This window comes from Sycon ciliatum, chromosome 9, assembly GCF_964019385.1.
Source record: "Sycon ciliatum chromosome 9, ocSycCili1.1, whole genome shotgun sequence".
Lineage (NCBI taxonomy): Eukaryota > Metazoa > Porifera > Calcarea > Leucosolenida > Sycettidae > Sycon > Sycon ciliatum.
The window spans coordinates 5,901,873-5,929,372 of NC_088651.1; the positions used below are offsets into that span (position 1 = coordinate 5,901,873).

General features: G+C 50.8%; 1 protein-coding gene across 1 annotated transcript in view; it reads left to right on the plus strand.

The window, feature by feature from the left end:
* LOC135825335 (uncharacterized) overlaps positions 1–27,500 on the plus strand; it is a 35,766-nt gene that overhangs the window by 6,863 nt on the left and 1,403 nt on the right. Inside the window, exons 5-10 of the mRNA XM_065338070.1 lie at positions 8,509–8,776; positions 9,474–9,495; positions 11,425–11,458; positions 13,352–13,414; positions 14,517–14,790; positions 19,685–27,500. The exon at positions 19,685–27,500 is cut by the window's right edge and continues 1,403 nt beyond it. Of these exons, the coding sequence (XP_065194142.1) occupies positions 8,509–8,776; positions 9,474–9,495; positions 11,425–11,458; positions 13,352–13,414; positions 14,517–14,790; positions 19,685–26,136 (7,113 nt within the window). The 3' untranslated portion in view covers positions 26,137–27,500. The remainder of the gene's footprint in view (positions 1–8,508; positions 8,777–9,473; positions 9,496–11,424; positions 11,459–13,351; positions 13,415–14,516; positions 14,791–19,684) is intronic.

The window sequence follows — 27,500 nt, forward strand, 5'->3', positions numbered from 1 at the left end:
TGACATGTCATTCGACTCAGCTTCGCGCCTGTGTTGCTATCCCGGCACTTTTACTAGTTTTAGTGCATCAGTGGCAGCGAGACTGAAGATAGTGCAGATGACATGGAGTGATCTGTAGTCAACACAGCAATACACCAACATCTCTGCAGCAACCTGTGGTGCACTAACACTAAGTAATTAGTTGTCTTCATAATCTGATCTAACATGGTATTTAGCTCCATAACCATAATAAATTTGTAGAAAGGCCATTTGTCAATGAGTGTGAAAAATCTTGGTTTGTGGGTGCGGCTTATACTCCGAATACCAATTTTTAGTCAATATTTTGCCTCAAAAAGGGGGGTGCGGCTTATACCCCGGTGCGGCTTATACCCCGGAAAATACGGTAGCTAGATTCCGAGTGGATTTCAAGAGCGACGCGTGGGTGATTCTGATTGATACAGCGCCGCATCAAAATAGATTATCTTGTCACATTGGCAAGAGCAGCCCGACGCACAAGAAAGTAATCGGCCATTCGGAATCAGTTCCATTTTGCAAAACTGCCGAGATCGCTCACCTCAGGGATCGCTCGCCAAGCTGAGATCGCAGTTCCCTCACCTCCAGCTCAACGCTCGGAGTATCCAGCAAATCGTGGAGATTTGCAAGTACTGTTCAAAATAAATCTTGCAAAGGACGGCGACTGATTTGAACCACACAGGCATTCGTGCTGCCCACGCGAAGTCCTTTAGAGAAGGCGATTGTCACGGTCGACTTCCCTTTAGAAAATAGCCAGGCAGCGGAGAGGAAGAGAGATGAGCTTGCGAAAGCGAGAGTGTCTATCCCGAGTAAAATAATATTTGTCACCAGCGCCGAGAGCAGGGACGAGGAGGACCAAAAAAGTATGAACCCTTCCTTGGACAATAAATTCCACATGACCAGTTGTCATTCTGTACCTTACCTTCCATCATACCAAGTTTTATCTTCTCAAGTGTACGCGTTGATGTCCAAAGTCTAAGTTCAAATTGTCGAAAGATAAGCGACAATATTGCTCACACGGACCAAGTACATGTAGCGTTGGTCTGCAAATTTTCGGTATGCTTAAAATCATTTTCTGCCGCCCAGGGCTCAAACACATTACGGGCCTTTTTACGGCGCATTGCAATTTCAGCCTGTGCTGCTGCTGCCTGTACACACTGTCACATTGAACCTTGAAAACAAAACTTTCAAAAAATGCACAGGACGAAAATAGCCGAATATGGAGATGAGCTAAATATCTTTTAACTTACAGTATTTTAAACGTATTGTACGTTCTGAGTTACGGGCAATTCTCGGTCCAAACCTGCCTCGATAAGGGCAATTCTCGGTCCAAACCTGCCTGGATAAGGGCAATTCTCGGCCCAAACCTGCCTGGATAAGGGCAGTTCTCGGTCCAAACCTGCCTGGATAAGGGCAGTTCTCGGTCCAAACCTGCCTGGATAAGGGCAGTTCTCGGTCCAAACCTGCCTGGATAAGGGCAGTTCTCGGTCCAAACCTGCCTGGATAAGGGCAGTTCTCGGTCCAAACCTGCCTGGATAAGGGCAGTTCTCGGTCCAAACCTGCCTGGATAAGGGCAGTTCTCGGTCCAAACCTGCCTGGATAAGGGCAGTTCTCGGTCCAAACCTGCCTGGATAAGGGCAGTTCTCGGTCCAAACCTGCCTCGATAAGGGCAATTCTCGGTCCTAACCTGCCTGGATAAGGGCAGTTCTCTGTCCAAACCTGCCTCGATAAGGGCAATTCTCGGTCCAAACCTGCCTGCATAAGGGCAATTCTCGGTCCTAACCTGCCTGGATAAGGGCAGTTCTCTGTCCAAACCTGCCTCGATAAGGGCAATTCTCGGTCCTAACCTGCCTGGATAAGGGCAGTTCTCTGTCCAAACCTGCCTCGATAAGGGCAATTCTCGGTCCAAACCTGCCTGCATAAGGGCAATTCTCGGTCCTAACCTGCCTGGATAAGGGCAGTTCTCTGTCCAAACCTGCCTCGATAAGGGCAATTCTCGGTCCTAACCTGCCTGGATAAGGGCAGTTCTCTGTCCAAACCTGCCTCGATAAGGGCAATTCTCGGTCCAAACCTGCCTGGATAAGGGCAGTTCTCGGTCCTAACCTGCCTGGATAAGGGCAGTTCTCTGTCCAAACCTGCCTCGATAAGGGCAATTCTCGGTCCAAACCTGCCTGCATAAGGGCAATTCTCGGTCCTAACCTGCCTGGATAAGGGCAGTTCTCTGTCCAAACCTGCCTCGATAAGGGCAATTCTCGGTCCAAACCTGCCTGGATAAGGGCAGTTCTCGGTCCAAACCTGCCTGGATAAGGGCAGTTCTCGGTCCAAACCTGTCTGGATAAGGGCAGTTCTCGGTCCAAACCTGCCTGGATAAGGGCAATTCTCGGTCCAAACCTGTCTGGATAAGGGCAGTTCTCGGTCCAAACCTGCCTGCATAAGGGCAGTTCTCGGTCCAAACCTGCCTGGATAAGGGCAGTTCTTGGTCCAAACCTGCCTGGATAAGGGCAATTCTCGGTCCTAACCTGCCTGGATAAGGGCAGTTCTCTGTCCAAACCTGCCTCGATAAGGGCAATTCTCGGTCCAAACCTGCCTGCATAAGGGCAATTCTCGGTCCTAACCTGCCTGGATAAGGGCAGTTCTCTGTCCAAACCTGCCTCGATAAGGGCAATTCTCGGTCCAAACCTGCCTGGATAAGGGCAGTTCTCGGTCCAAACCTGCCTGGATAAGGGCAGTTCTCGGTCCAAACCTGTCTGGATAAGGGCAGTTCTCGGTCCAAACCTGCCTGGATAAGGGCAATTCTCGGTCCAAACCTGTCTGGATAAGGGCAGTTCTCGGTCCAAACCTGCCTGCATAAGGGCAGTTCTCGGTCCAAACCTGCCTGGATAAGGGCAGTTCTTGGTCCAAACCTGCCTGGATAAGGGCAGTTCTCGGTCCAAACCTGCCTGGATAAGGGCAGTTCTCGGTCCGAACCTGCTTGGATAAGGGCAATTCTCGGTCCAAAACTGCCTGGATAAGGGCAGTTCTCGGTCCTAACCTGCCTGGATACTGGCAATTCTCGGTCCTAACCTGCCTGGATAAGGGCAGTTCTCGGTCCAAACCTGCCTGCATAAGGGCAGTTCTCGGTCCAAACCTGCCTGGATAAGGGCAGTTCTTGGTCCAAACCTGCCTGGATAAGGGCAGTTCTCGGTCCAAACCTGCCTGGATAAGGGCAGTTCTCGGTCCGAACCTGCTTGGATAAGGGCAATTCTCGGTCCAAAACTGCCTGGATAAGGGCAATTCTCGGTCCAAACCTGCCTGGATAAGGGCAGTTCTCGGTCCGAACCTGCTTGGATAAGGGCAATTCTCGGTCCAAAACTGCCTGGATAAGGGCAATTCTCGGTCCTAACCTGCCTGGATAAGGGCAATTCTCGGTCCTAACCTGCCTGGATAAGGGCAATTCTCGGTCCTAACCTGCCTGGATAAGGGCAGTTCTCGGTCCAAACCTGCCTGCATAAGGGCAGTTCTCGGTCCAAACCTGCCTGGATAAGGGCAGTTCTTGGTCCAAACCTGCCTGGATAAGGGCAGTTCTCGGTCCAAACCTGCCTGGATAAGGGCAGTTCTCGGTCCGAACCTGCTTGGATAAGGGCAATTCTCGGTCCAAAACTGCCTGGATAAGGGCAGTTCTCGGTCCTAACCTGCCTGGATACTGGCAATTCTCGGTCCTAACCTGCCTGGATAAGGGCAGTTCTCGGTCCAAACCTGCCTGCATAAGGGCAGTTCTCGGTCCAAACCTGCCTGGATAAGGGCAGTTCTTGGTCCAAACCTGCCTGGATAAGGGCAGTTCTCGGTCCAAACCTGCCTGGATAAGGGCAGTTCTCGGTCCGAACCTGCTTGGATAAGGGCAATTCTCGGTCCAAAACTGCCTGGATAAGGGCAATTCTCGGTCCAAACCTGCCTGGATAAGGGCAGTTCTCGGTCCGAACCTGCTTGGATAAGGGCAATTCTCGGTCCAAAACTGCCTGGATAAGGGCAATTCTCGGTCCAAACCTGCCTGGATAAGGGCAGTTCTCGGTCCAAACCTGCCTGGATAAGGGCAGTTCTCGGTCCAAACCTGCCTGGATAAGGGCAGTTCTTGGTCCAAACCTGCCTGGATAAGGGCAGTTCTCGGTCCAAACCTGCCTGGATAAGGGCAGTTCTCGGTCCGAACCTGCTTGGATAAGGGCAATTCTCGGTCCAAAACTGCCTGGATAAGGGCAATTCTCGGTCCAAACCTGCCTGGATAAGGGCAGTTCTCGGTCCAAACCTGCCTGGATAAGGGCAGTTCTCGGTCCAAACCTGCCTGGATAAGGGCAGTTCTTGGTCCAAACCTGCCTGGATAAGGGCAGTTCTCGGTCCAAACCTGCCTGGATAAGGGCAGTTCTCGGTCCGAACCTGCTTGGATAAGGGCAATTCTCGGTCCAAAACTGCCTGGATAAGGGCAATTCTCGGTCCAAACCTGCCTGGATAAGGGCAGTTCTCGGTCCAAACCTGCCTGGATAAGGGCAGTTCTCGGTCCGAACCTGCTTGGATAAGGGCAATTCTCGGTCCAAAACTGCCTGGATAAGGGCAATTCTCGGTCCTAACCTGCCTGGATAAGGGCAGTTCTCTGTCCAAACCTGCCTCGATAAGGGCAATTCTCGGTCCAAACCTGCCTGGATAAGGGCAGTTCTCGGTCCTAACCTGCCTGGATAAGGGCAGTTCTCTGTCCAAACCTGCCTCGATAAGGGCAATTCTCGGTCCAAACCTGCCTGCATAAGGGCAATTCTCGGTCCTAACCTGCCTGGATAAGGGCAGTTCTCTGTCCAAACCTGCCTCGATAAGGGCAATTCTCGGTCCAAACCTGCCTGGATAAGGGCAGTTCTCGGTCCAAACCTGCCTGGATAAGGGCAGTTCTCGGTCCAAACCTGTCTGGATAAGGGCAGTTCTCGGTCCAAACCTGCCTGGATAAGGGCAATTCTCGGTCCAAACCTGTCTGGATAAGGGCAGTTCTCGGTCCAAACCTGCCTGCATAAGGGCAGTTCTCGGTCCAAACCTGCCTGGATAAGGGCAGTTCTTGGTCCAAACCTGCCTGGATAAGGGCAATTCTCGGTCCTAACCTGCCTGGATAAGGGCAGTTCTCTGTCCAAACCTGCCTCGATAAGGGCAATTCTCGGTCCAAACCTGCCTGCATAAGGGCAATTCTCGGTCCTAACCTGCCTGGATAAGGGCAGTTCTCTGTCCAAACCTGCCTCGATAAGGGCAATTCTCGGTCCAAACCTGCCTGGATAAGGGCAGTTCTCGGTCCAAACCTGCCTGGATAAGGGCAGTTCTCGGTCCAAACCTGTCTGGATAAGGGCAGTTCTCGGTCCAAACCTGCCTGGATAAGGGCAATTCTCGGTCCAAACCTGTCTGGATAAGGGCAGTTCTCGGTCCAAACCTGCCTGCATAAGGGCAGTTCTCGGTCCAAACCTGCCTGGATAAGGGCAGTTCTTGGTCCAAACCTGCCTGGATAAGGGCAGTTCTCGGTCCAAACCTGCCTGGATAAGGGCAGTTCTCGGTCCGAACCTGCTTGGATAAGGGCAATTCTCGGTCCAAAACTGCCTGGATAAGGGCAGTTCTCGGTCCTAACCTGCCTGGATACTGGCAATTCTCGGTCCTAACCTGCCTGGATAAGGGCAGTTCTCGGTCCAAACCTGCCTGCATAAGGGCAGTTCTCGGTCCAAACCTGCCTGGATAAGGGCAGTTCTTGGTCCAAACCTGCCTGGATAAGGGCAGTTCTCGGTCCAAACCTGCCTGGATAAGGGCAGTTCTCGGTCCGAACCTGCTTGGATAAGGGCAATTCTCGGTCCAAAACTGCCTGGATAAGGGCAATTCTCGGTCCAAACCTGCCTGGATAAGGGCAGTTCTCGGTCCGAACCTGCTTGGATAAGGGCAATTCTCGGTCCAAAACTGCCTGGATAAGGGCAATTCTCGGTCCTAACCTGCCTGGATAAGGGCAATTCTCGGTCCTAACCTGCCTGGATAAGGGCAATTCTCGGTCCTAACCTGCCTGGATAAGGGCAGTTCTCGGTCCAAACCTGCCTGCATAAGGGCAGTTCTCGGTCCAAACCTGCCTGGATAAGGGCAGTTCTTGGTCCAAACCTGCCTGGATAAGGGCAGTTCTCGGTCCAAACCTGCCTGGATAAGGGCAGTTCTCGGTCCGAACCTGCTTGGATAAGGGCAATTCTCGGTCCAAAACTGCCTGGATAAGGGCAGTTCTCGGTCCTAACCTGCCTGGATACTGGCAATTCTCGGTCCTAACCTGCCTGGATAAGGGCAGTTCTCGGTCCAAACCTGCCTGCATAAGGGCAGTTCTCGGTCCAAACCTGCCTGGATAAGGGCAGTTCTTGGTCCAAACCTGCCTGGATAAGGGCAGTTCTCGGTCCAAACCTGCCTGGATAAGGGCAGTTCTCGGTCCGAACCTGCTTGGATAAGGGCAATTCTCGGTCCAAAACTGCCTGGATAAGGGCAATTCTCGGTCCAAACCTGCCTGGATAAGGGCAGTTCTCGGTCCGAACCTGCTTGGATAAGGGCAATTCTCGGTCCAAAACTGCCTGGATAAGGGCAATTCTCGGTCCAAACCTGCCTGGATAAGGGCAGTTCTCGGTCCAAACCTGCCTGGATAAGGGCAGTTCTCGGTCCAAACCTGCCTGGATAAGGGCAGTTCTTGGTCCAAACCTGCCTGGATAAGGGCAGTTCTCGGTCCAAACCTGCCTGGATAAGGGCAGTTCTCGGTCCGAACCTGCTTGGATAAGGGCAATTCTCGGTCCAAAACTGCCTGGATAAGGGCAATTCTCGGTCCAAACCTGCCTGGATAAGGGCAGTTCTCGGTCCAAACCTGCCTGGATAAGGGCAGTTCTCGGTCCAAACCTGCCTGGATAAGGGCAGTTCTTGGTCCAAACCTGCCTGGATAAGGGCAGTTCTCGGTCCAAACCTGCCTGGATAAGGGCAGTTCTCGGTCCGAACCTGCTTGGATAAGGGCAATTCTCGGTCCAAAACTGCCTGGATAAGGGCAATTCTCGGTCCAAACCTGCCTGGATAAGGGCAGTTCTCGGTCCAAACCTGCCTGGATAAGGGCAGTTCTCGGTCCGAACCTGCTTGGATAAGGGCAATTCTCGGTCCAAAACTGCCTGGATAAGGGCAATTCTCGGTCCTAACCTGCCTGGATAAGGGCAGTTCTCTGTCCAAACCTGCCTCGATAAGGGCAATTCTCGGTCCAAACCTGCCTGGATAAGGGCAATTCTCGGTCCAAACCTGCCTGGATAAGGGCAATTCTCGGTCCAAACCTGCCTGGATAAGGGCAGTTCTCGGTCCAAACCTGCCTGGATAAGGGCAGTTCTCGGTCCGAACCTGCTTGGATAAGGGCAATTCTCGGTCCAAAACTGCCTGGATAAGGGCAGTTCTCGGTCCAAACCTGCCTGGATAAGGGCAGTTCTCGGTCCAAACCTGCCTGGATAAGGGCAGTTCTCGGTCCGAACCTGCTTGGATAAGGGCAATTCTCGGTCCAAAACTGCCTGGATAAGGGCAATTCTCGGTCCTAACCTGCCTGGATAAGGGCAGTTCTCTGTCCAAACCTGCCTCGATAAGGGCAATTCTTGGTCCAAACCTGCCTGGATAAGGGCAGTTCTCGGTCCAAACCTGCCTGGATAAGGGCAGTTCTCGGTCCTAACCTGCCTGGTTAAGGGCAATTCTCGGTCCAAACCTGCCTGGATAAGGGCAGTTCTCGGTCCTAACCTGCCTGGATAAGGGCAGTTCTCGGTCCGAACCTGCCTGGATAAGGGCAGTTCTCGGTCCGAACCTGCCTGGATAGGGGCAATTCTCGGTCCCAACCTGCCTGGATAAGGGCAGTTCTCGGTCCCAACCAGCCTGGATAAGGGCAGTTCTCGGTCCGAACCTGCCTGGAAAAGGGCAGTTCTCGGTCTCTACCTGCCTGGATAAGGGCAGTTCTCGGTCCAAACCTGCCTGGATGAGGGCAGTTTTACTGTACCTAAGGGGGGGGGGATGCAGGCTCAACTGAATCACAGGTCGAACTGTGTGTATGTATGATTGAAAAAGTCGGAGGGTGACACTGGCCTATATCGGCCTAACTGGCAAAGCCATGTGGGCGGATATCCACGGCGGTATTGCATGTGTGGGGTGTGTGGTTAAGTTCAAGTCAGATCTCCTCTTAATCCTACCCACCCTGTCACCAGCATCTTACTCTCATCTTTTCTTGACCTGCTTCCAAACATTTCCTATCATTTCACCCAAAGTATCTCTTGCCTTATTTCCTTCGCTTTCCTCTCTCCACTGTCCTCTTTATAGGCACTTAGACTATCCCACATAGAGATCCTGAAGTCTTCCACCTTGAGTGTGTGTGTGTGCTTCTTTTTGAATTTGAGTCTGGCGGTGCTCTTGCTTCTTGTGTTAATCCAGTCAAACCGTTCGAATTCTACATTCTATTATCTTGTGTGCATCCTGTAGGCTGCTGGTCTGTGCAAGGACAAGCTTGCTGAAAACCTAAGGGTGAAAGACATGATCAACTATTTTCAGGAATGGCTGTCTCCAAGAGATCTTCGAAGCCTTGCAGAGGGCACCGACTTCGGCAAGAGTGAGAAGCTGATGGAGATATTGGAGAGAAGCCACAATGCTACTTTTGTACCCTTCTTTGAGCAACTCTGGGTCCACCAGCGAACTCTCCCAGTTGTGCAGGAGATAAAATCTCGGCTCATAGAACTGTACAGAAAGCGTGGTAAGTAGAGATTGCTTCCACTTGGATTTGCTTGCTTCGTGTCCGTTGGGAAACGGGAAGGTCTGAATACACAAAAAAACGCTCCCGAGAAACAAGTGCATGTCGAAATGATTAGAGTGCTTCTGAATGCAAAAAATAGAATTGTCTGCCTCTAGAATAGACTGGTATAGCCACCCACCCCACTCCACCCTTCCATTGGCAGTACCTGGGTCGTGTCCACTTCCAACTCGTTATCACTGTGTTGGATGCATAGAGAGTTCTGAATTTCAAATGGCAGACAATCAGTGTTCGGACAAGGGTATGATACTCGTACATGTATATATTCTGCAATGATCCTTGGGGAACCTTGGAATGTTTGCTGAAAGGAAACTGGGGATTTTTAGCGAACAATTTTCTTGGTGTGCCGATTGTAAAGTTTGGAATCAGTGTGCTATTGGAGAGACTAAGTATGTGTGCATGCATGCATGCATAAGTATGTTTGTATGTTTGTGCATGAATTCAAGTGTTCGTATTGTGTGTGTGCATGTTTATGTGTATGTACGCATGTGTGTATTTATGTGTGTGTGTACATTTGTGTGTGTATGTATGTGTATATGTGTACATTTTTGTACGTGTGTGTGTGTACGTGTGTGTGTTTTTGCGTGTGCCTATGTGCCTACATGTACACGTACGGTGGTGCATTTCCTGACGGATGCAGTGGAGGAACAGAATCCCATCAGGTGAGTTGTTACCTGGTGACAAGAGCAGGAGGGCACTCGATCTGAGTAGGGGTCACCCCCCCCCCCCCCCCAGGCGCGTGCCCCGTATGGGTTCCTGGGTGCCCGGAACCCCCTTTTCGCTCAAAATGAAGGATTTTGCTTCATTTTTGAACATTTTCACGCGAGAGGCCCCCGGAACCCCCCCCCCCCCCTTGAACGGCATCCCCCCTACCCAGATTGAGTGCCCTCGTGTGAAAAAGTGGCACTCCCCCACCCCCCCCCCCCCCCTACTCATTTGTCGTTTTTTAGTTTTCAGGTCATTCGACGAAAAATGCAGTCGAGAGTCACTAACAGACTTTTCGCAAAGGCACACTTATCGCCCCTCCCCCCGAGACACACACATCATAGCACCATAGAATGGGGTTGCATTTTTGTTGTTTTTGCCATGTGATTAAGCAATCACGAGTGAAACGAGGGTTGCCTGCTGCTCCTCGTTGCTAGTCTTGAAGAAGAAAAAAAAATCACGCCCATCTGCTGCTGCTGCTAGCTGCCAATATTGATGCTGTCCCTGCGTTCGCCACCTCCAACTGGTGAGGTGCCTCGTGCTGTGGCACTACCACACCTTGGTCCGCCCTGCGTTGATCCGGCATCGTACTCTCGTACTCTGCTCATGCTGCCGTACTCTCGCGTTGTGGCCTCGTGGGTACGTCTTACGCTATTTGCGCTTGCCACGTGCTTATGCGGCCCGCCTAACCTGGTGGGCTCTCGCGCCTTATTTCCCATATAAGCATGATGGTGTCTGTCATTGTGGACCGGGCGGCATCCGGGGACCTCGCCTCTTCCATACGTGGTATGTTTGCTCCGCCACACCGCCTGTTCTATCTTGCGTACTCGGTTAGTACTGTACCTTGGCTGAGGCTTAGTACGCGCGCTGGAGTCCTTTCGTGCCATGAAAGGAACTGCTTCCTAATATAGAGATTAGGCGCCATGAGCCCCGCTTGTAGTAAACATTGCATTAGTAGCGCTGATACCTTTATGCAAATATGGGGTAGTCTCGCCCGCGCATATGGGCGTACTCGTACTGCGGCCTGGGCTTTCCCCAGTGCGGCTGCCCGCCATTGCATGCCAGACACCCCCATTGTTGCGCGCCTAGCCGCGCGCGTGGCTTTTGCCTGCTGCTCGGTTGTCAGCGATAACTACGGTTTGCCGTACGCTGCAAACCTACATTTGTCTGGATTGAAGTCGGGGTATGGTGCATTTAAGCTGGCAAGACAATTCTGGAAAGTGGAAAAATGGGTTGCTGGGTAACTGTTTCCCTGCAACCCCCCCCCCCCCTGAATATTTACCTGACTAGAAACCTGAAGAGCATAGGTTTGGCATGAAACTGACATACTGGTACTTCGAGTACAGTTGAGCTCGGGTCTCCAATTACCTAACTGAGCTGAACACCTCACCAAACTCACCACGTTGCTCCATGTTGAGTGGGGTGTCAAACGTTTCATCTGATCGCGTCAGTTGCGCACGAAGGATTTCATGATTGGGTGAAATGAGTACTTGCTCGAAACATTTTTGCGACCGAGTAGTCGTTCTGAAAAGAGTGCATGTACTCGAAAGTGCTTAGAAAGCAGCTGTTAATTGAGCATGCAATAAATGCAAGGAGCAGGAGATGTCTCCCTGTTCTAGCACTGGCAGCATAGGTCACAGGTGGTGTGCAGCTTAGGGATACTAACTAAACTAAGTACCATACTTCAAGGGCAGCGTGCAGAACTGCCACAGTGATACACAACTCAACAAGAATATGTGATACTATAAAAGAAATGAATACTCGACTGAGATCGCTTGAAGACTCGCTTAGTTTCTTCTAGAGTGCTGAGGCAAGAAATCTCGGTACACGCTTCACCCTACACAGTGAACCTTCAGTTTTGTTTTGCTTTTCTTTTATTTGCACAGCCACGGGGGAGAGCAGTGGAACTACTTCGCAACTGTAAGTTAGCTTCAATTTATTAAGTTGAAAGGAATTCGGGTGGATACACCCATTCCCATGCCGCTGCGCATCCGAACCAGTTCCGTTATTTTACGTTTCGGCACATGGCCATTGTCAGGTAATAACAATGAATACCGTGGAAGCCATACAAGAGCAGTATAATATATATATATATATATATACGCAGAGTGTAGCGCCAAAAAAAGATGCAAATTATGTCACCTAGTATGCAGAAGGGGGGGGGGGGGGAGGGGACAGAGGGAGAGAAGGTGCTACTAGCACATCACGGAGAAGAAGCAGCAGAATGTAGCGCGTTGTGCTCTGTGAAGTGAGGGCGCGTGCCCCATGTCAACATAAGCACCGGATGGGATTTATTGTGAATTTTCTCAGCTTCCCCTGCTGCTACTCTTTTTTTTTTATATCACTGAATATAACATGAGGCGGGTCACTCTAATCCATTCTGTTCCTGATGCCTCGTCGCGTTTCTGGTGGTAACAGTTTGGCATGGACGTGTGGGATTTCGCAGTTGTCTGCTCTGCTGTGATTAACCTCATAGTGCATTGGCGCATGGGCCTCCGTGCTCCCCTCCTGTAATGTGCTAGAATTAACACCATAATTATTTCGCATGTACCCTCACTTCGCAGAGCACAATGGCGCGCTGTCTTCAGTTCTGCTGCTTCTTCTCCGTGACGTGCACAGTTGCACCTTGTCTCTCCCCCCCCCCCCCCTCTGCATAGAGGTGACACAACTCTCATCCCTTTTTTTGGCACTACACTCTGCGTAACGCCATGGCACGCGCCCTCACTTCACAGAGCACAACGCGCTACCTTCTGCTGCTTCTTCTCCGTGATGTGCTAGTTGCACGTTCTCTCCCCCCTCTGCAAAGAGGTGATATAACTCGCATCCCTTTTTTTGGCACTACACTCTGCGTAACGCCATGGCACGCGCCCTCACTTCACAGAGCACAACGTGCTACATTCTGCTGCTTCTTCTCCGTGATGTGCTAGTTGCACCTTTTCTCTCTCTGCTCCCCCCCCCTTCTGCATACTAGGTGACATAGTTCGCATCTTTTTTTGGCGCTACACTCTGCGTATATATACTGCTCTTGTGTGGCTTCCACGGTATTCATTGTTATTACCTGACGATGGCCAAGTGCCGAAACGTTGTAAAATAACGGAACTGGTTCGGATGTGCAGCGGCATGGGAATGGGTGTGTCCACCCGAATTTCTTTCAGAGATGAAGCTGCAGGAAGCCTCAGCCCTTCTTCGAACTTTATAAAGTTGGTTCTTCAAAAAGTCCCCATGACACACAATAAATTCACGAGTACCACCACGCTACACAGCTGTGACTTGATTTCGTGGTAATTTGGGACTTGCAAGCACCTCTATTCCCGGAACAGGCTCTCAGCTGCCAGTAGTTTTCATTCTTTTCGTGCAGCTAAGACCTTGTTCGAGGAATGGAGGTGCTTGCAAGTGGAAAGAAAATGCTGCAGTGGAGTTGAAGCGTCCTTAGAACATGTATTTAAGGAGTAGTATCAGTATTGTGAAGAAGAGGTGGTTGGGACTTTAGCAATACTGGGAGAATTGTGCGTCGCTCCCTACATGGGAGCTCGCATAAATTTTGTCTTTGTAAGTTTGTATGGTACGGTAGTTTGTGCCGAGTGCCAAATCCCTGTACATATTTGTACATGTAGTGCTGACACTCTCCAGAATAACTGTGGACTGCAGTCAAAGCAGAATATTTATTCAGTGAATAATTTTATCCAAGTTTGAAGAATGGTACTCATCTGCACTGGTTTAGCTCGTGGATGGTGAAACGTATTGGAATACGATTATTTGTAACATTCCCGACTTTTTCCCCTCTTCTTTTCCTGATCTTGTTGGTTCTACTAGGATGTCAACAAGGTTCTGGAAGACCCAGTTTTTCTGGAACGCTACGATGACCTTTGGAACGAGGTGAGAACTGCTGCAGAATGCGGATAGCGAGTTTTGTATGGGAAATGATTATCATGATAATATTATGTTGCGCGCCAGTGCTAGCATACCCTTGTGGAGTAACAACGACATAATACAAGTATACCCCCACCCCGCAATTGGCCAACTCTGCTCAGGTAATTTGCGAAGGGAAATGGTTTTCGTGGCTGCAATGCTCATAACCCATAGATGAGGAGAAAGGCAAGGTATGTATAACATTTCCATCGTAGCTGTATCTGGCAATTGTTTGGGATTTATCGAAGCACAATTTCAGAGACCATGCAGACCCTAATGCGTTGGACTGGTACTGTCCGAAGAGATCTAAAGATTGTTGAGCTTGTCATCAGCAACGCCCAGACCCAATCTCATGACCGTAAACAATGGGGAGGAACTGTCAACAGATGCGTCAGGTGACATACGAAACGGTTGTATTATTGTCAGTTTCAGAGAAGTGACCTGATGAGTGCTTTCAGCCGACTTGACCTGACATTTGAATGACTCACGGTTGCCATCCAGAGCACACGAGAAGTCAATCAAACCTTCCACTCGTATAGTATTACAGGGCGTACCTTATCCTCGTTCTAGGGGGGGGGGGGGGGGGGGCACGGCCGCATAATATATGTAGGATGTCTGGTGCATGTCCTCCATGGTCATTATGTGCATGCTGAACGGAGGTCGAATTATTTTGCGAGGGTGGGTGGGTGGGGTGCACATGCCGCCTGTGCCCCATGCGAGCTACGCACCCGAGTATAATAGATATTGTGGTGTATGCACACCACAGTTCCAGTAATGCGTACTGCGAAGTGTGCATCTTGATTGCACGTAGGTCGCGCCTGGCACGCTGCGCAGCCGTATTGTATTTTCATGTTCTGCAGTTATTTTATTGGTGATCTTTTGTATTCTTTGTCATGTTCTTGTGGTAAGTTAGTTTGATACCAAGCAAACTCAAGTCTGGTTGTATTGTCGTGTGCTCGTGTTTGCCCTTGGGTAGAAACATTACAGATATAGTATGTACGTGTTGATGACTAGGTATGGTTGTTGCACGTTCCTGCTGTGTCTTGCACTCCAACGTGTATTGCTGCAGGTTGCCAGAAAGCACATGCGAGAGCTGCGTGAGGTTATCAATGCTGCCGACTTGCTCAATCTTGTCAGCTCACAGCATCTCTTGGAGGAGCGCACGATACGGGAACTGGAAACGAAGCAGGGAGACGACTTAAACCGTGACTTACTACTTCGGCTTGAGGAAGGTCGCAACGAAACGTTCGTGCCGTTCTTCCAGCATCTGTGGAGCGAGAGCAAGGATGCTGACGTTGTGCAGCGGATGCATCGGCAGATACTGCACTTGCTGCATACCTCCGGTGAGTATTTAGATAGTCTATCTTCACATTGCTGGTTTTCCTTCCTCTCATCCCGACACATGTACAGGCACACACACGCACGTGCACGCCCGTACAGGCACACACACACACACACACACACACACACACACACACACACACACACACATACACACACACATACACATGCACATACACACACACACACATGCACATACACACACGGATACACACATACTCACACATGCATACACACGCACACACTCGAACACACACACTCGCACACACACACACACACACACACACACACACACACACACACACACTCACACACACACACACTCACACACACACTCACACACATACACACATACACACACACACTCACACACACACACATACACACAAATACACACACGCGCGCATGCACACCCACCCACGAAGCAGGCGCATAAAAAGAGGGTATGGGAGATAGTGCTGAAACGATTACGTTTTTCCTTAGTGGCTTAGCTGATACCATAACAATTGGCTTATCGGCTAAACGATTATTTTTGTAACTACATCAGTACATGTACATTCTGTGAATTTCCTAAAAATTATGAGTCCAACATCGCCAACGACGGAAAGCGGGCGCATATATTCGATGATCCCGCAACAAGTCTGTCAGCTGTTCGGGCTGACCAGATGAATACAGACAAGACGGAGGCAACTCGCTGGTTGCAACCCAAGAGCTGATGGTGCCCTTCGCCTGTGACTTCGCTGACTCCGACGATGAAGTCAGAGAAGCCGGCCAGGGGTGCAGATCTGCGGATTTCGACGGATGAGCTGACTTAAGGCGTGCCAACAAGTAATTAGTTACTTTTCCTGTCTATGCTCAAAATAGGCCCAGACGCCAGGCCTAGCTCGTTGCCGAGCAAACTGGTTCGGGAACCGTCGACAGAACGGAAAACATGAAACTGAAGACCGCTTTACTGTCTTTAGCTCAAGACTACTCGCACGTGGAGGGAACTCCAGCCCCTAGGCCCTGCAGCTAGTGTAGACACATACTGAGCCTGCCCGTCCTGCATGCTGTATGTAAGAAAAGTAGTCAGCTCAAAACACGGCGACTGTGATTGATGTTGCAAGTGTCCTATACAGTCAGTCACGTACAATTATTCGTGTTGTACTCACGCGAGTCGCAATACATGTACTTTCGGTGCATGCACGCTTTGTGCGACCCGCCCAAAAGGGGGGAAATCCCGTACCGAGCGTAAGTACCATTCCACTCGTTTAGCCGATAAAATCGAAATAACTGTTCGATCTATTTCTTATCGAGTAAGTAACGAGTAATCGATATAATCGTTTCAGCACTAAATTGGGAGATCATGACTCCTCTCATCTAAACAAGCTGCTAATATCTTCGGGAAGATGGAAGCCTCTGGCACACACTGGCCATTGATAGCAAAAACCAAGGGCGACATTTTTGACTCGGTTCGAGTACGGCACCTTTTGCTTCTCGTTGCCAGACAACTGACTCGGGGCTCCTAAACTCGACAGTAAAGTTGGCCTTGGGTGGGCAACCTGACCATTAAAATGGTGATTTGCTGTCGTGTCCAGAAGCCACACACTGGTAGGCGTATGTCCACATGACCTGCATCAGCTCTTGTACCCGAGACCGTCTCACCGTCGAGAGGCAGCAAGACAGGCTCCAACTCTACATCACACGCAGCATCGGATGGCGCACTACCCAGCAGATCCCGCACCTCGTTGTGACGCTGAGTCGGGTACCCACCACGGGGGCATGTCATAGCGTGGTGGCACGTCGTGTCTTTCCCACAGACGCAGGATATAGACAAACCCTTCATTGAAAGGCCATAGCGCAGACCCACAGCACACCAGAAATCCGTCTTGTAGAAGATGGTCCCAGGTACGGTAGTAGCAGGCAGAGTCATCAGCCAACCAAAGACGCCATCCTCACCTGCCGTCCCGTTTATGAGTCTTTGGTAACTCATAAAACTCAGGGAGGCGTGTGTGCCGAGGCTTCATCAGAGCAACTCATTCATCCTTGAGCTGAGTACGATCGAGACGTTCAATTTGTTGCAGTGTCAGTTTCTCCAGCTCCTCTGCTGTCATCTCACTCCGCTTATAACAGACTGGATCATGCATAATTCGATCCGCTTTCTCGATGTATGTTGGCATATCCATAACTACGAGGGATTTCGCTTGTCGGACTGCTTGGTGATGATTTCGCGGCCTTTTCATCTTCTGTCAGATTGTGGACATGTGGAGGGCGATAGGTCTTATACAATGCGAAAATATCTTGCTTTAGCCTTGCTAACCCTGCCTCCTGTTCCACGGACAAATCGTCTGTCTGGTACTGACGCTTACCCTTGTAGGCAAGCGGACGAATCTGAGGGTCTTTTAACAGATCTTTGTGGCTAGCGTGTTGTATAAATTGAAGTGGAGCCATTACCCACCGCAACCCGAAAATCATTGATTCAATATAGAGCATCATCAAGTCGAATTTTCGAGTGAAATGCGAGAATCGTCACGAAAGGCACTTGTTCTTGTTCAGGGCAGTACGAACAACACAAGTCACGACCACACATCGAAAACTTCTGCTCGCTTGAAGACTGTATAAAGTGCATTCACAAACAACAACAAATCTGAAAACTGAAAAACTCCGAAAAAGAAACTAAACAAAACGCCAAGAGGTCCGCTCAGCGCCTCGCGCACCAAGACCATCTGCGAAAATGGAGGCATCGCAGTTCGCCTTCAAGGAAACAGCAACTATTGCAGCGAAGCGGTGAAAACTGCAAGAAAGTGAAAGCCATAGATCACGGACACAACAGAAAAAAGCCTGTACCAAAGAAAGCGCATCGCTATGCGCGCAGCATTGTACACACACAGCGCACAGTTCACTGTACATTTGGCAAAAAAACATAAAAGAAAATCAAGACAGTTCAAAGTGCAAAAAAACACATGTTCACATCAAGTTCAAGGAAATTCGAACGAAAAGAAAAGAGAGTGGAGAAGTTAAGAGAAGTACAAGAACGAAGAAATGGAGAAGAGAAACGCTCTTGAGATGAAGAGTAGAGAGAAGAGAGAGATAGACTGGAAAGAAGTTCTACAGAAGACGTGAGAGAGAAGAAAGGTGAGAGAATAGACAGAACGAAAATAGCAAAGACAAAATCCACAACAAATTCAAACAATGTCGATCTTGTTCACAAGTTCAACCATCAGGCAGGAACAGAACTCAACTAGTTGAAACTCGGGCTTGGTTTGACTGTAAAAGGCCCTCAAACAGAAAATTAGTTTTGAGTCCAGCTCGCGCGCTCCATGTGCATGCGCAGTGGTCTTGCACCATGTGCACAGAGCGGCAATACTGATGGAGCGGTACTCTCCTGCACAGCGCTCCAGTACATGAAGCAGTTGTTCACGGCGCAGTCGTAACCTAGCCAAGGTAGCCACAAACAAGTGTTGCTTTTCTAGCAGAGCTTTGCTAGAGCGAAAACGGCTGATGACTGTCTCTTCATCGAGATCAGCCAAAGACATCCGATCGCCAATGGCCTGAACCGGATGAAGGATCTGTCGCTTCGTGTCATCCTCAACGGGCGCGAGAAACAGCAACAACTCCCGGAGTCTCCGTTCGGTCCAGGTGACCTTCAGCAAAGAGGAGAAGCGAGTCCAGCAAATCGACTTGCCATGCTACTATAATCAAGAGTTAGGTACTCTTGCAACAGCCACGGCCATTGCGCATCTCAAAATGTTTACTTCTCAGGCTCGAAAGGAACTTAAGTGGCGGAGTCGAAAATGCTGCTGCATGCTGAACCTCTTTTTTAATTCGAATTTTCAACTTGTTTTCGTTTTGACATGCTCGTAATCGAACCGAAAATTTGACTTGCTGATGCTCCGTATTGTTGGTCTTTAGTTTTTTTAAACTCCACGGCTGTCATCTTTCCCTGGGTAGCAGTAAATCGAGGAGGTTTAGCGAGGACTTCCCTTTCCCCGCGAGATAATTCTACATTGATACTTGTGAATCGCTTCGAAATACCGTCAGATATAAAGTCGCCTGAAGGTGCAGCAAGGTCATTGGATTCAGGCTCACGATCAACCGGTGTAGAAAAATGCTTCCCAGTTTGTCGCATCCGGGCTTGTTCCTCCCTTAGGCCTTCACCCACAAGAGCACAGATGTGATTTTCATTGAGACCCAAGTACTGGCTGTGGAAACACGGATGGCCAGAAGAAAAATCATGGAGTCTATCGAGATTTGAAAGCGTCGTCAGGAGATCAATATCTCCTTCGAATGGCCATTGAAAGCGCTAGCACCCTCACAGTGAAACTGCTAAATCTTGCTGTGTAGGCTGTACATGGTTGTCCTGAGCTGCTGCATACCCACTCTATCAGCACACTTCTCCTTGTCTGTTGTACATGCAAATTCATACACTCATTCCATACGGCTATTGTGTGTTTCCTTTTTTTTGTACATGGACATACATACGCTCTCGCTTGCTTTCATTATAAAAGGCCAGGTTCGCCCCTTGTAGATTGTTCTGACGATGGGTGACTGGCCCGAAGCGTAAATATTATATTTCCACATCACTGACGAAAGAATTTTCATCCAGAGCATGCGCCAAAAGTGAATAGAGCGGTTGCCAGTTGACAACCCCTTTTATTTACAATGCAGTTGCGTGATGTCCACCACATTCTGAACGGATTTTTACCTTTTTTTTCTATTGAATGGACTATAGATCTTGAGCTTGACCTGTCCCCTCCACCCAACCAATTGTCGAGCAATGAATGGCACCTTTGTATATATCTAAGAGCTGAGCTGACAGTGTGTGGAATGTGCAGTGCATCCGACACTCAGTGGATTCCAGCCTGTATGTTCATACCTACTCTCTGTCTTTGCGTGCGTTGCTTGTTCCCTCTGCAGTTGGCAAGAGTCAGAAAACCGCCAAGCGACTGTGGTACTCGACGGCACTGGGCAAAGAGGAGCATGCCATCAAGCTGGACTTCACTGGGCCGGTGCCTGCCATCGTGGAAACGCCACCGATACTGGTGGACCGGGATGCCATCAGGGACTTGCGCATTGCCCTGAAGAAGGTCGGCAAGTGTACCAGCAAGCTAGGAGGACAAGCAGTCGACGGGCAGCAGCCAGCAGACAGCAACGGCACTGCATCCGCAATGAAGTACACGAACCTGAAAGTGCTGGCAATGGCCGGGAACCGAGAATGCATCGAAGGCATCCTGCATGGCCACCAGATTGCCGGCAGCAAATCTCTGGCACACCTGGTCGACGTGGAGCCAGGGTCCAGCGTCCTGTGCTTTGTGGACAACGTCACAGACACGACGGGTGAAGCGTACCTTGTCCTTAACCTGCACGAACATGAGCCCATCAGCACGGCTTGTCAACTTCTCAACCTGACGATGGATGCGTCCGACTCTGTCCTACTGGCATTCACTGATCACGACTGGTCGTGGGATCGAGATGCAGCGGGAATGCGCCGTTCCAGGAGTGGCACCAGGATCGTGTTCAAGGAGAAGTTCGGAAACCTGAAACGGCATCCCAGGCAACTCGAACCGAACAACCCTCTTAAGCTTCGATTCAAGTATGTGTGGTACGGCTGCAAAGGATCGCTTGCCTGGCAAACACGGCGGCTTGCAATAGCTGTCACGCAGCCCTACCAGACGGTACAGTTTCCAAGTGAAAACGACGCGCGCAAGGAAGAAGTCATCAGGCGCTGCTTCAACGTCACCGACGGCAGACAATCAAGCACCCCACTTGCTGCCACTGCCACTGCTGTCACGACCGACATGGGGAACGTACCGATCATCGAAGGTCCTATCATTCAGCCGATGGACAGAGTTGATCTTCGCAGGCTGCTGCGCCAGCCGATGGTCCAGTTTGACCAGCTGTTCACCAACATGGCGCTCGGTCCCAGCCTCTCCGTCCTCTCAACAGTCTTACTCGAATCCGATGACCCACTACCCCAGGATGCAAGCAGCCATGGTGACGCCTCATCTGCAATATGTCGTCAGTGCTTTGCATCCAATCCTGTTCCGGTCAACCAACGAGCTAAGTTTGTGGACGTTGTGCACAATCTGATCGAAGTGAGTCCACTGGCAAGTGAGCTACGTCACCGTAGTGACCCGGCGTATGTTACAACCGTATTGACCGACGACGAACTCAGTGCGATGACTATTGCCAACATGTGCTCCGGCGGAATGATGGCCGCTAGCATACCGGGTGATGCCAAGGTGGCTGCCATTAAACCGGGACGCGGCAGGAGACCGGAGGTGGAGCAGCGGAAACATGCTCGACTGCTGCTCTCCACGCGCCTTCTTGACAAGAGGGTGCACAGCTTCTTCTGCTTCGAAGGCTTGCATCTGCTCTCTCAATCCAAGGAACCTTTCCAGGACGCAGCCATGCCGCTCCTGTTACCAGCAGTAGCACTAAGCAATGTCTTCATCGTCTGCTCTGACAATCCAGCGGCTGCAGTCAAACGACTTGTGGCGGTTATCAAGCAGATGAAAGAGCATATGAAATCGCTCTGGGTTGATCCGAAGGAGAAGGAGTCCAAGCTAGACCCGCAGAAAATCGACAGCGGCCTGTTTACGGGCCGTCTCCTCGTACTGTCCACGTCTCGGCAAAGCAACGACGAAGATGGATCCCAGAGATTCTGTCACCTTGACCCAGAGGATCAAGATACTCTCAGCGAGTTCTTCGGCGATTACGATGAGTGGTATTATGACGAAGTTCAGCTTGAGGCAGCGCAGCGCGAGGCGTGCGTTCGACAGTTTGTGGCGGAATGTATAACGGATCACCTCAGCGAGCCTTCGACGCCGTGCTTCAAATCAGCCGATTTCCACGACTCGCTGTGTTTGATGCTGGGTGCTGCTGCCGCTGCTTGTACTAGCTTCACATCGCTGAAACTCAGCCAAGTCCATCACCGTGAAACCATAGAGTTTTTTGAGCTCTTGTTCACCGCGCTAAGAAGCGGAGAGTGGAATGGCATACCTTGCACCGGTGGCACCCAAGAGTTAAAAATCGACGGAGAGGTCGTGGAGCCGTTCCATCGACCGCAGAAGTACAAGTGGTCCATGGATGCCGGCTTGCCACTCGATTTCAAAGTGGACGTGAATTGTGCCGATATAGACAAGTGCCTCGACGGCAGCAAAAAGCTGCTGAGCGATGCTGCCCGCGACATGATCAATGCTCTGCGTGTTGATATCGCAAGAGCCGTACTGAAGTCAGAAGAAGACTGGTGGTCTCGAGGCCCGGCCGCTCTCCACACTCAGATCAAGACAGCGCTGGACATCCTCTGCAAGCGCCGGCAAAGAGCCGTGAGGTTACTATCCCACGTTCACAGGCCGGAAATAAAGCGAACCGTCTACCTTGAAGCAGAAATCAAATCCTGTTTCAGCTTCTTTGAGTCGATCTGGGAGCCTTGCGACCAGCCATGCTCCTACAAGCCCTGTCACCTGCTTTGTTTGCAGCCGCGTGGTCATCGCGAAAAGCATGACTGTCTGTTTGATCACGGCAAGCAAGACAAGCATTACTGCGGCAGACCTTGCACGTATTGTCGGGAGAAGAAGACCAGGGGAGGCGAACCCGGCCAGTGTATGGCGGGAGCAGGTCACGAGAGCCGTCGTTGCCAGTGCTGGCAAGAAGGAGATAACGTGCCTGCACAGCACAAGTGTCAGGAGCCGTGCAAGTTCCAGGATGCCTGGGTTCACACGCATGGTAGTCGCGCGCAGGTGAGGAACTCAATTTGCCACAAGGATGCTCTGCATGATGAACCCAGCAGGGACGGCGAACATATTGGCGATGACCAGGCTGAACACAAATGCTCCGCTGAAAGGCACACGTGTGCGCAGCAGTGCCAACTTCGACCGACTTCTCGAGCACGGTGCAAGAAATACTGCCTGCACGACATAGACAAGGGGCAAGGCCATGACCTACACACGTGTGGTGCCACAGATCACAAGTGTCCAGACGTATGTCAAGCTGAAGGTGTGTGTGCCATAGCCAACAACTCGGAGTCAGAGTTAGACCCCAACATCTGCAGAGACGAGGAGCAGCGAATCGGTGTGAACGGCTATAAGATGTTCTGCGGGTCAACACTGGACGCCATGACCCTGACGCATAGCGGCAATCACCAGTGTGGCAAGGAACAGAAAGATCACACGTGTACAGAGATCTGCCCACTGTGCAGCATGGTGTGTCGTCTCGGCTGGGACCACGAGGGACCGCACGATATGGAGCACGGACAGATCCGAAACAGTCGCTTTGCCAGGGTGCGTAATGGCCGAACGCATGAGTTGGTGGCCCATGATACACCGCCAAGATGCGATCAGCTATGCCCTGGCGAGGACAACATGCGGGGTCACGAACACATCTTGTCCAAGGATATTGTGTCATTGCTGGCCAAACGTTCCGGCGCATTTGACACCTCTGCCTCTGGCCATAGGCCATTCTTTCCACGCCGGGAACAAGGCGGGGACAACCACAAGGTTGTGAATCACACATTCTTCTGGAAGAGGCTGAATATCGTTGATCCGAATGCGGGCAGTGCTGACTTTGACCGTTGCCCCATGCAATGCCCAAGACATCCTGCGACCAGTGCATCCTACTGCACAGGCTCTTTGTGGCATAAAGCATTTGATGAGAAATACGAGCCAGATGACAAAGGCTACACAGGAAAGGCAGTGAGGGAGGAGATCGGCGGTGTCGAGCGAAAACAAAGCCACAGCAAAGAGCACGACGTATACATAGGCCACTATTTCCCGTGCAGCGGAGAGCCGGATCATACGTGTAACGGACTCTGCACTCTACCCGAGAAACTGGAGAAATGCATGCGCGGCACGGAGCGTTCACGGTGTTCCAAGCCTGTGGGTCACCGCGGTGTGTGCTCATGTCAGACTGCTGAAAAGCACGTCTGTGGCATCCCGTGCCCAGCTACTTTGGAGTCCGGTCTTTGTGGAGAGCCTTGTGTACGGCGCGTCGAGGAGCATAACTCTGAAGATCAACCTGATCATGAGCTGCACTGGTGTGGTATTGATAGGTGCTGCAGGAACTGTGCCTGTGGTGAGAACTGCTGCAAAAGCGGTAAGCCAATCGATAACTTGCACGGTGGTGAAGATAAGCCAATACCTCATCATTGCGGCATTCGTCACGTGTGCCGGGAGCTTTGCGAGGAGGATGGAATCTGCATGCTTGCATCCGATCCTACTACGGTAGATCTTGAGAAACACAAGCGGCGATCCAGTGATGGAAATGGGTATCGTTTGCTGTGCGACATCAAGAAGCCTGTCGGAGAGATAGAACACGAGGAGAAGCACTCCTGTCGGAACACGCACACCTGCACTGTCCAGTGTCCGGGCTGCCATCGCTACTGCACACGAGATATCAATCACAAAGGCAATCACCGCCTCGATGAACATGGCCCGTACCGGAATGACTCTTGTGTGGTTCGCAACGGTGTCAGCGGTAACGTCGAAGTCTCTGGCGAGCGAACTTGCGGGCAGTTGTGCAAGGAAGCAGGGCGTGGCCATGCCCACTGCAGGCCGAGAGAGAAGTCACAGAGACATTCCGCATTCTGGGAGTCGTTTGGGTTTGACTCTCCGTGCCCGGAAGAGCGTGATTTCCTGGATGGCTGTCCGGTCAAGTGCAATGCAAAGGAACGACACGGACCTAAGGCCAACGTCTACTGCCAAGGGAAACTATTCCACGAGCTGAGCGATAAACCGGAGCTAGACAACGCGACCGCCGCCACATCTCTGATGTACACCGGACTGCAAATCTATGGAGTTGACGAGCATGGGCGGGAGCTGTGCGGCCACTGGTTTGCCTGCTCCACCAAGCACAAGTGTGCAGAGCCATGTGTATGCTGCTCCCGCGACGAGAATCAGAGCGAGAAAAGCGCGAGAGACGTGGCCTGTCGGTTCTACCGCCACGATCACGAATCCCGGTGCAGGTGTGGCAAAGAGCACCATCAATGCCACATGGCATGTGACGCTCCTCACTGCAACGTGTTTTGTGCGCAAGATAACTTCTATGAGCATACGGACCATAAGTGTGACACTGTATGTAAGCACAGGTGTGAAATCGGTGATTGCATGGCGAAATGCAATGCACCTGATCATGTTCACTCCACAAAGAACAAAGGGCTACACCATTGTAATCAGCCGCACCCGTGTCCCTGGTACTGTGACATGGATGGTGTGTGCCATGTCACAACTATCCACGGGAAAGCACCAGAGGATAGCCGGGCACTTGTCTCCGGTTTAAGCAACCCCACCGGATTTCAACTGAAGTGTGTGAAGCCGTTTCCAGCCGGGAGCAAAGCGCACTGTGGAAAACACGAGTGTTCTTCTGAATCTCATACCTGCAAGGAGCAATGCCCACTGTGCAAACGTCACTGTGAACTACACGCTGGACACCACAACGCTGGATACCACAAGAGCGGTTCTCTTCATCAGGTCCAGCACGGGAAAATCCTGACAGCCGTGAAGCTCTCGGTCGGTCTTGGCGAGATCCACATTGAAGGAGGTTTAACATGCCAAGATATGTGCGAGAAAGGAGGACGAGGCCACTTACACATCGTTGGTGCCTTCCTGAATCTTATGAAGAGCTTCAACACTCATGAACAATTCTGGCTTGATATGAAGTTCAAAGACCCAGCTTCTCCAGAGCAGCAGATTAGGTATGGTCTTTGCAGAGAGCCGTGTATCTTGCCGCACAGCAATGATCCTCCATACTGTGCCTACGGCGTGAACCACCCGTATCCAACTACCACCAACGGGTTGGTATTTCATCACTGTAAGCAGCAACACACTTGCAACCAGCCCTGTGATGAACCAGGAGTCTGTGTTATTCTCTCACCGGGTGGTGATGAACAGCCTCTGAACGTCACCGCAACCGCATTTCCCAACGGCTTCAGGAACTCATTCTGCAAGATTCCCATACCACCCCGTCTTCAAAAGCATGACAAGTCCCACCACTGTGGTGTTGTCCACCGCTGTAATAAGTCCTGCAGCATGTGTGGACACTGCTGTTCACTTCCATACAATCACAATCACACTGGCACTGCCTGCTCCGTGACTCACGGTAGCATCAAGTCGGACGTCCTTGCCAAGATCGCCTTACTGGACAAGGATGGAAGAGAAGTGCAACTGCCGGATGCGGCAATCACCTGTGACAAGCTATGTAAGATTGCTGGGCCATCTCATTCTCATCTCATCTACGACGTGGATGCTGCCAGCAGCACCTCCACCTCATGTACCAAGGCAAGCCAAGTGTCTCATAGGACCTTCTGGGACAACTTGTCATTATTGGATCCATATCCTGAAGGGGAGTCACGCCTATTCAACGCCTGCCAATAGTGTGTACCCTGCCTGGCCACGACGGCATTGAAAACAGGCAGTGCCTTGGTGAAATCCATCATCAACTCTACAACCCGGAGGCCGAGCCAGAACGAGGTTTCACTGCTGAAGAGCGGCATGGACAGTTACAAGGCCATTGGTTCGAATGCGAAGAGCACTTCTGCGGTGACAAGTGTGAACTGTTTCAAGATGGACAACGGTGTGAAGGCGCCTGCACTCTACTGGAAGGCCATGACAAGAGTGCGCAGCCCTGCAAGTGCAAATCAGCACACACCTGTGACAATATGACAATGTGTGTAGTGTGACGATACAATGTGTGTGTAGACAAACATTACGATTATGTATTTGTTGTGGTGACATCTGTCATCAGTGTGTCATGCCTCTTACCTCATTGTAGCTTCATCCGTAGTCCGCTTCAATTGTCCTTGTTCTATATTCTATTCTATTTCTTCTAGTGCTAGTCGTTTCACTTCTCATCTTTCCTTGAAGTAGTATATTTGAATTGTAATTGTTTTCCTGCAACGATCGTTCGTTGTGTTATTTATTTGTGTCTTGACTTCATTATTTATTTCGCCAGCGCCTGCAAGGCTTTGTTAAGGCTGCATGCTAGATTCTGTGTTCACGCGTGACTAATGATGTCATCGCTATGCCTTTGCTTGCTGCGCGTAGTCTTGTTGTTTTCTTTGCTTCGTTCGAGTTGCTGTTGCTCGACTTCGTTTTCTGATCTATTTTCTGCATTCAATGGTGGCCGTGATGGCTGTCGCTGCAATAGCAGCTTCAGCCACGACGGGCCTCTATCGGTTGCTCTGTCGCCATGTTGGACGCCATGTTTTAGACGTGTCTTTTCCTGGCGAAAGGCTAAAGGGACAAGCTTATCTATTTTTGCGGATTTTCTTTCATAAAAAAATAAACGTCACAGGCTGCTCTTCGGAGGTGTCCGCGTCCCAGCGGTCCGGGCAAGCGACCGAATCTCAGTGGGACACTTGGCCGTGGCCTTTGTACTGGAATCTGTGGGAGAGCCTTTCCAGGGACTACACCTGGGTACCCGGGTATCGGGTATGGCTCCTTTTTTGTTCCTTTCCTTTTTATTTGTTTTTGCTGAGAAAGAAACGTTGCAGGATGGAAAGCTTTCTGTTCCCGCCATGCGCCAGCGCCTTTGCTCTAGTAAAACATTGCTGGCTGATAATGGTCATTGCCCGTGATGTCAACTTAGAAGGTGACGGGAAGCTGGGTTTCTTGCCATTTCCAACTTCCTGACTCTGAAAATGTAGCTTGAACTAAGAGCTCCAAATATTTCAGTTTTTCGATGTGCCAGACCTATTGTTACGACCTGCAGAGATGAGGAGCAAGTGAGGCGTTGGATT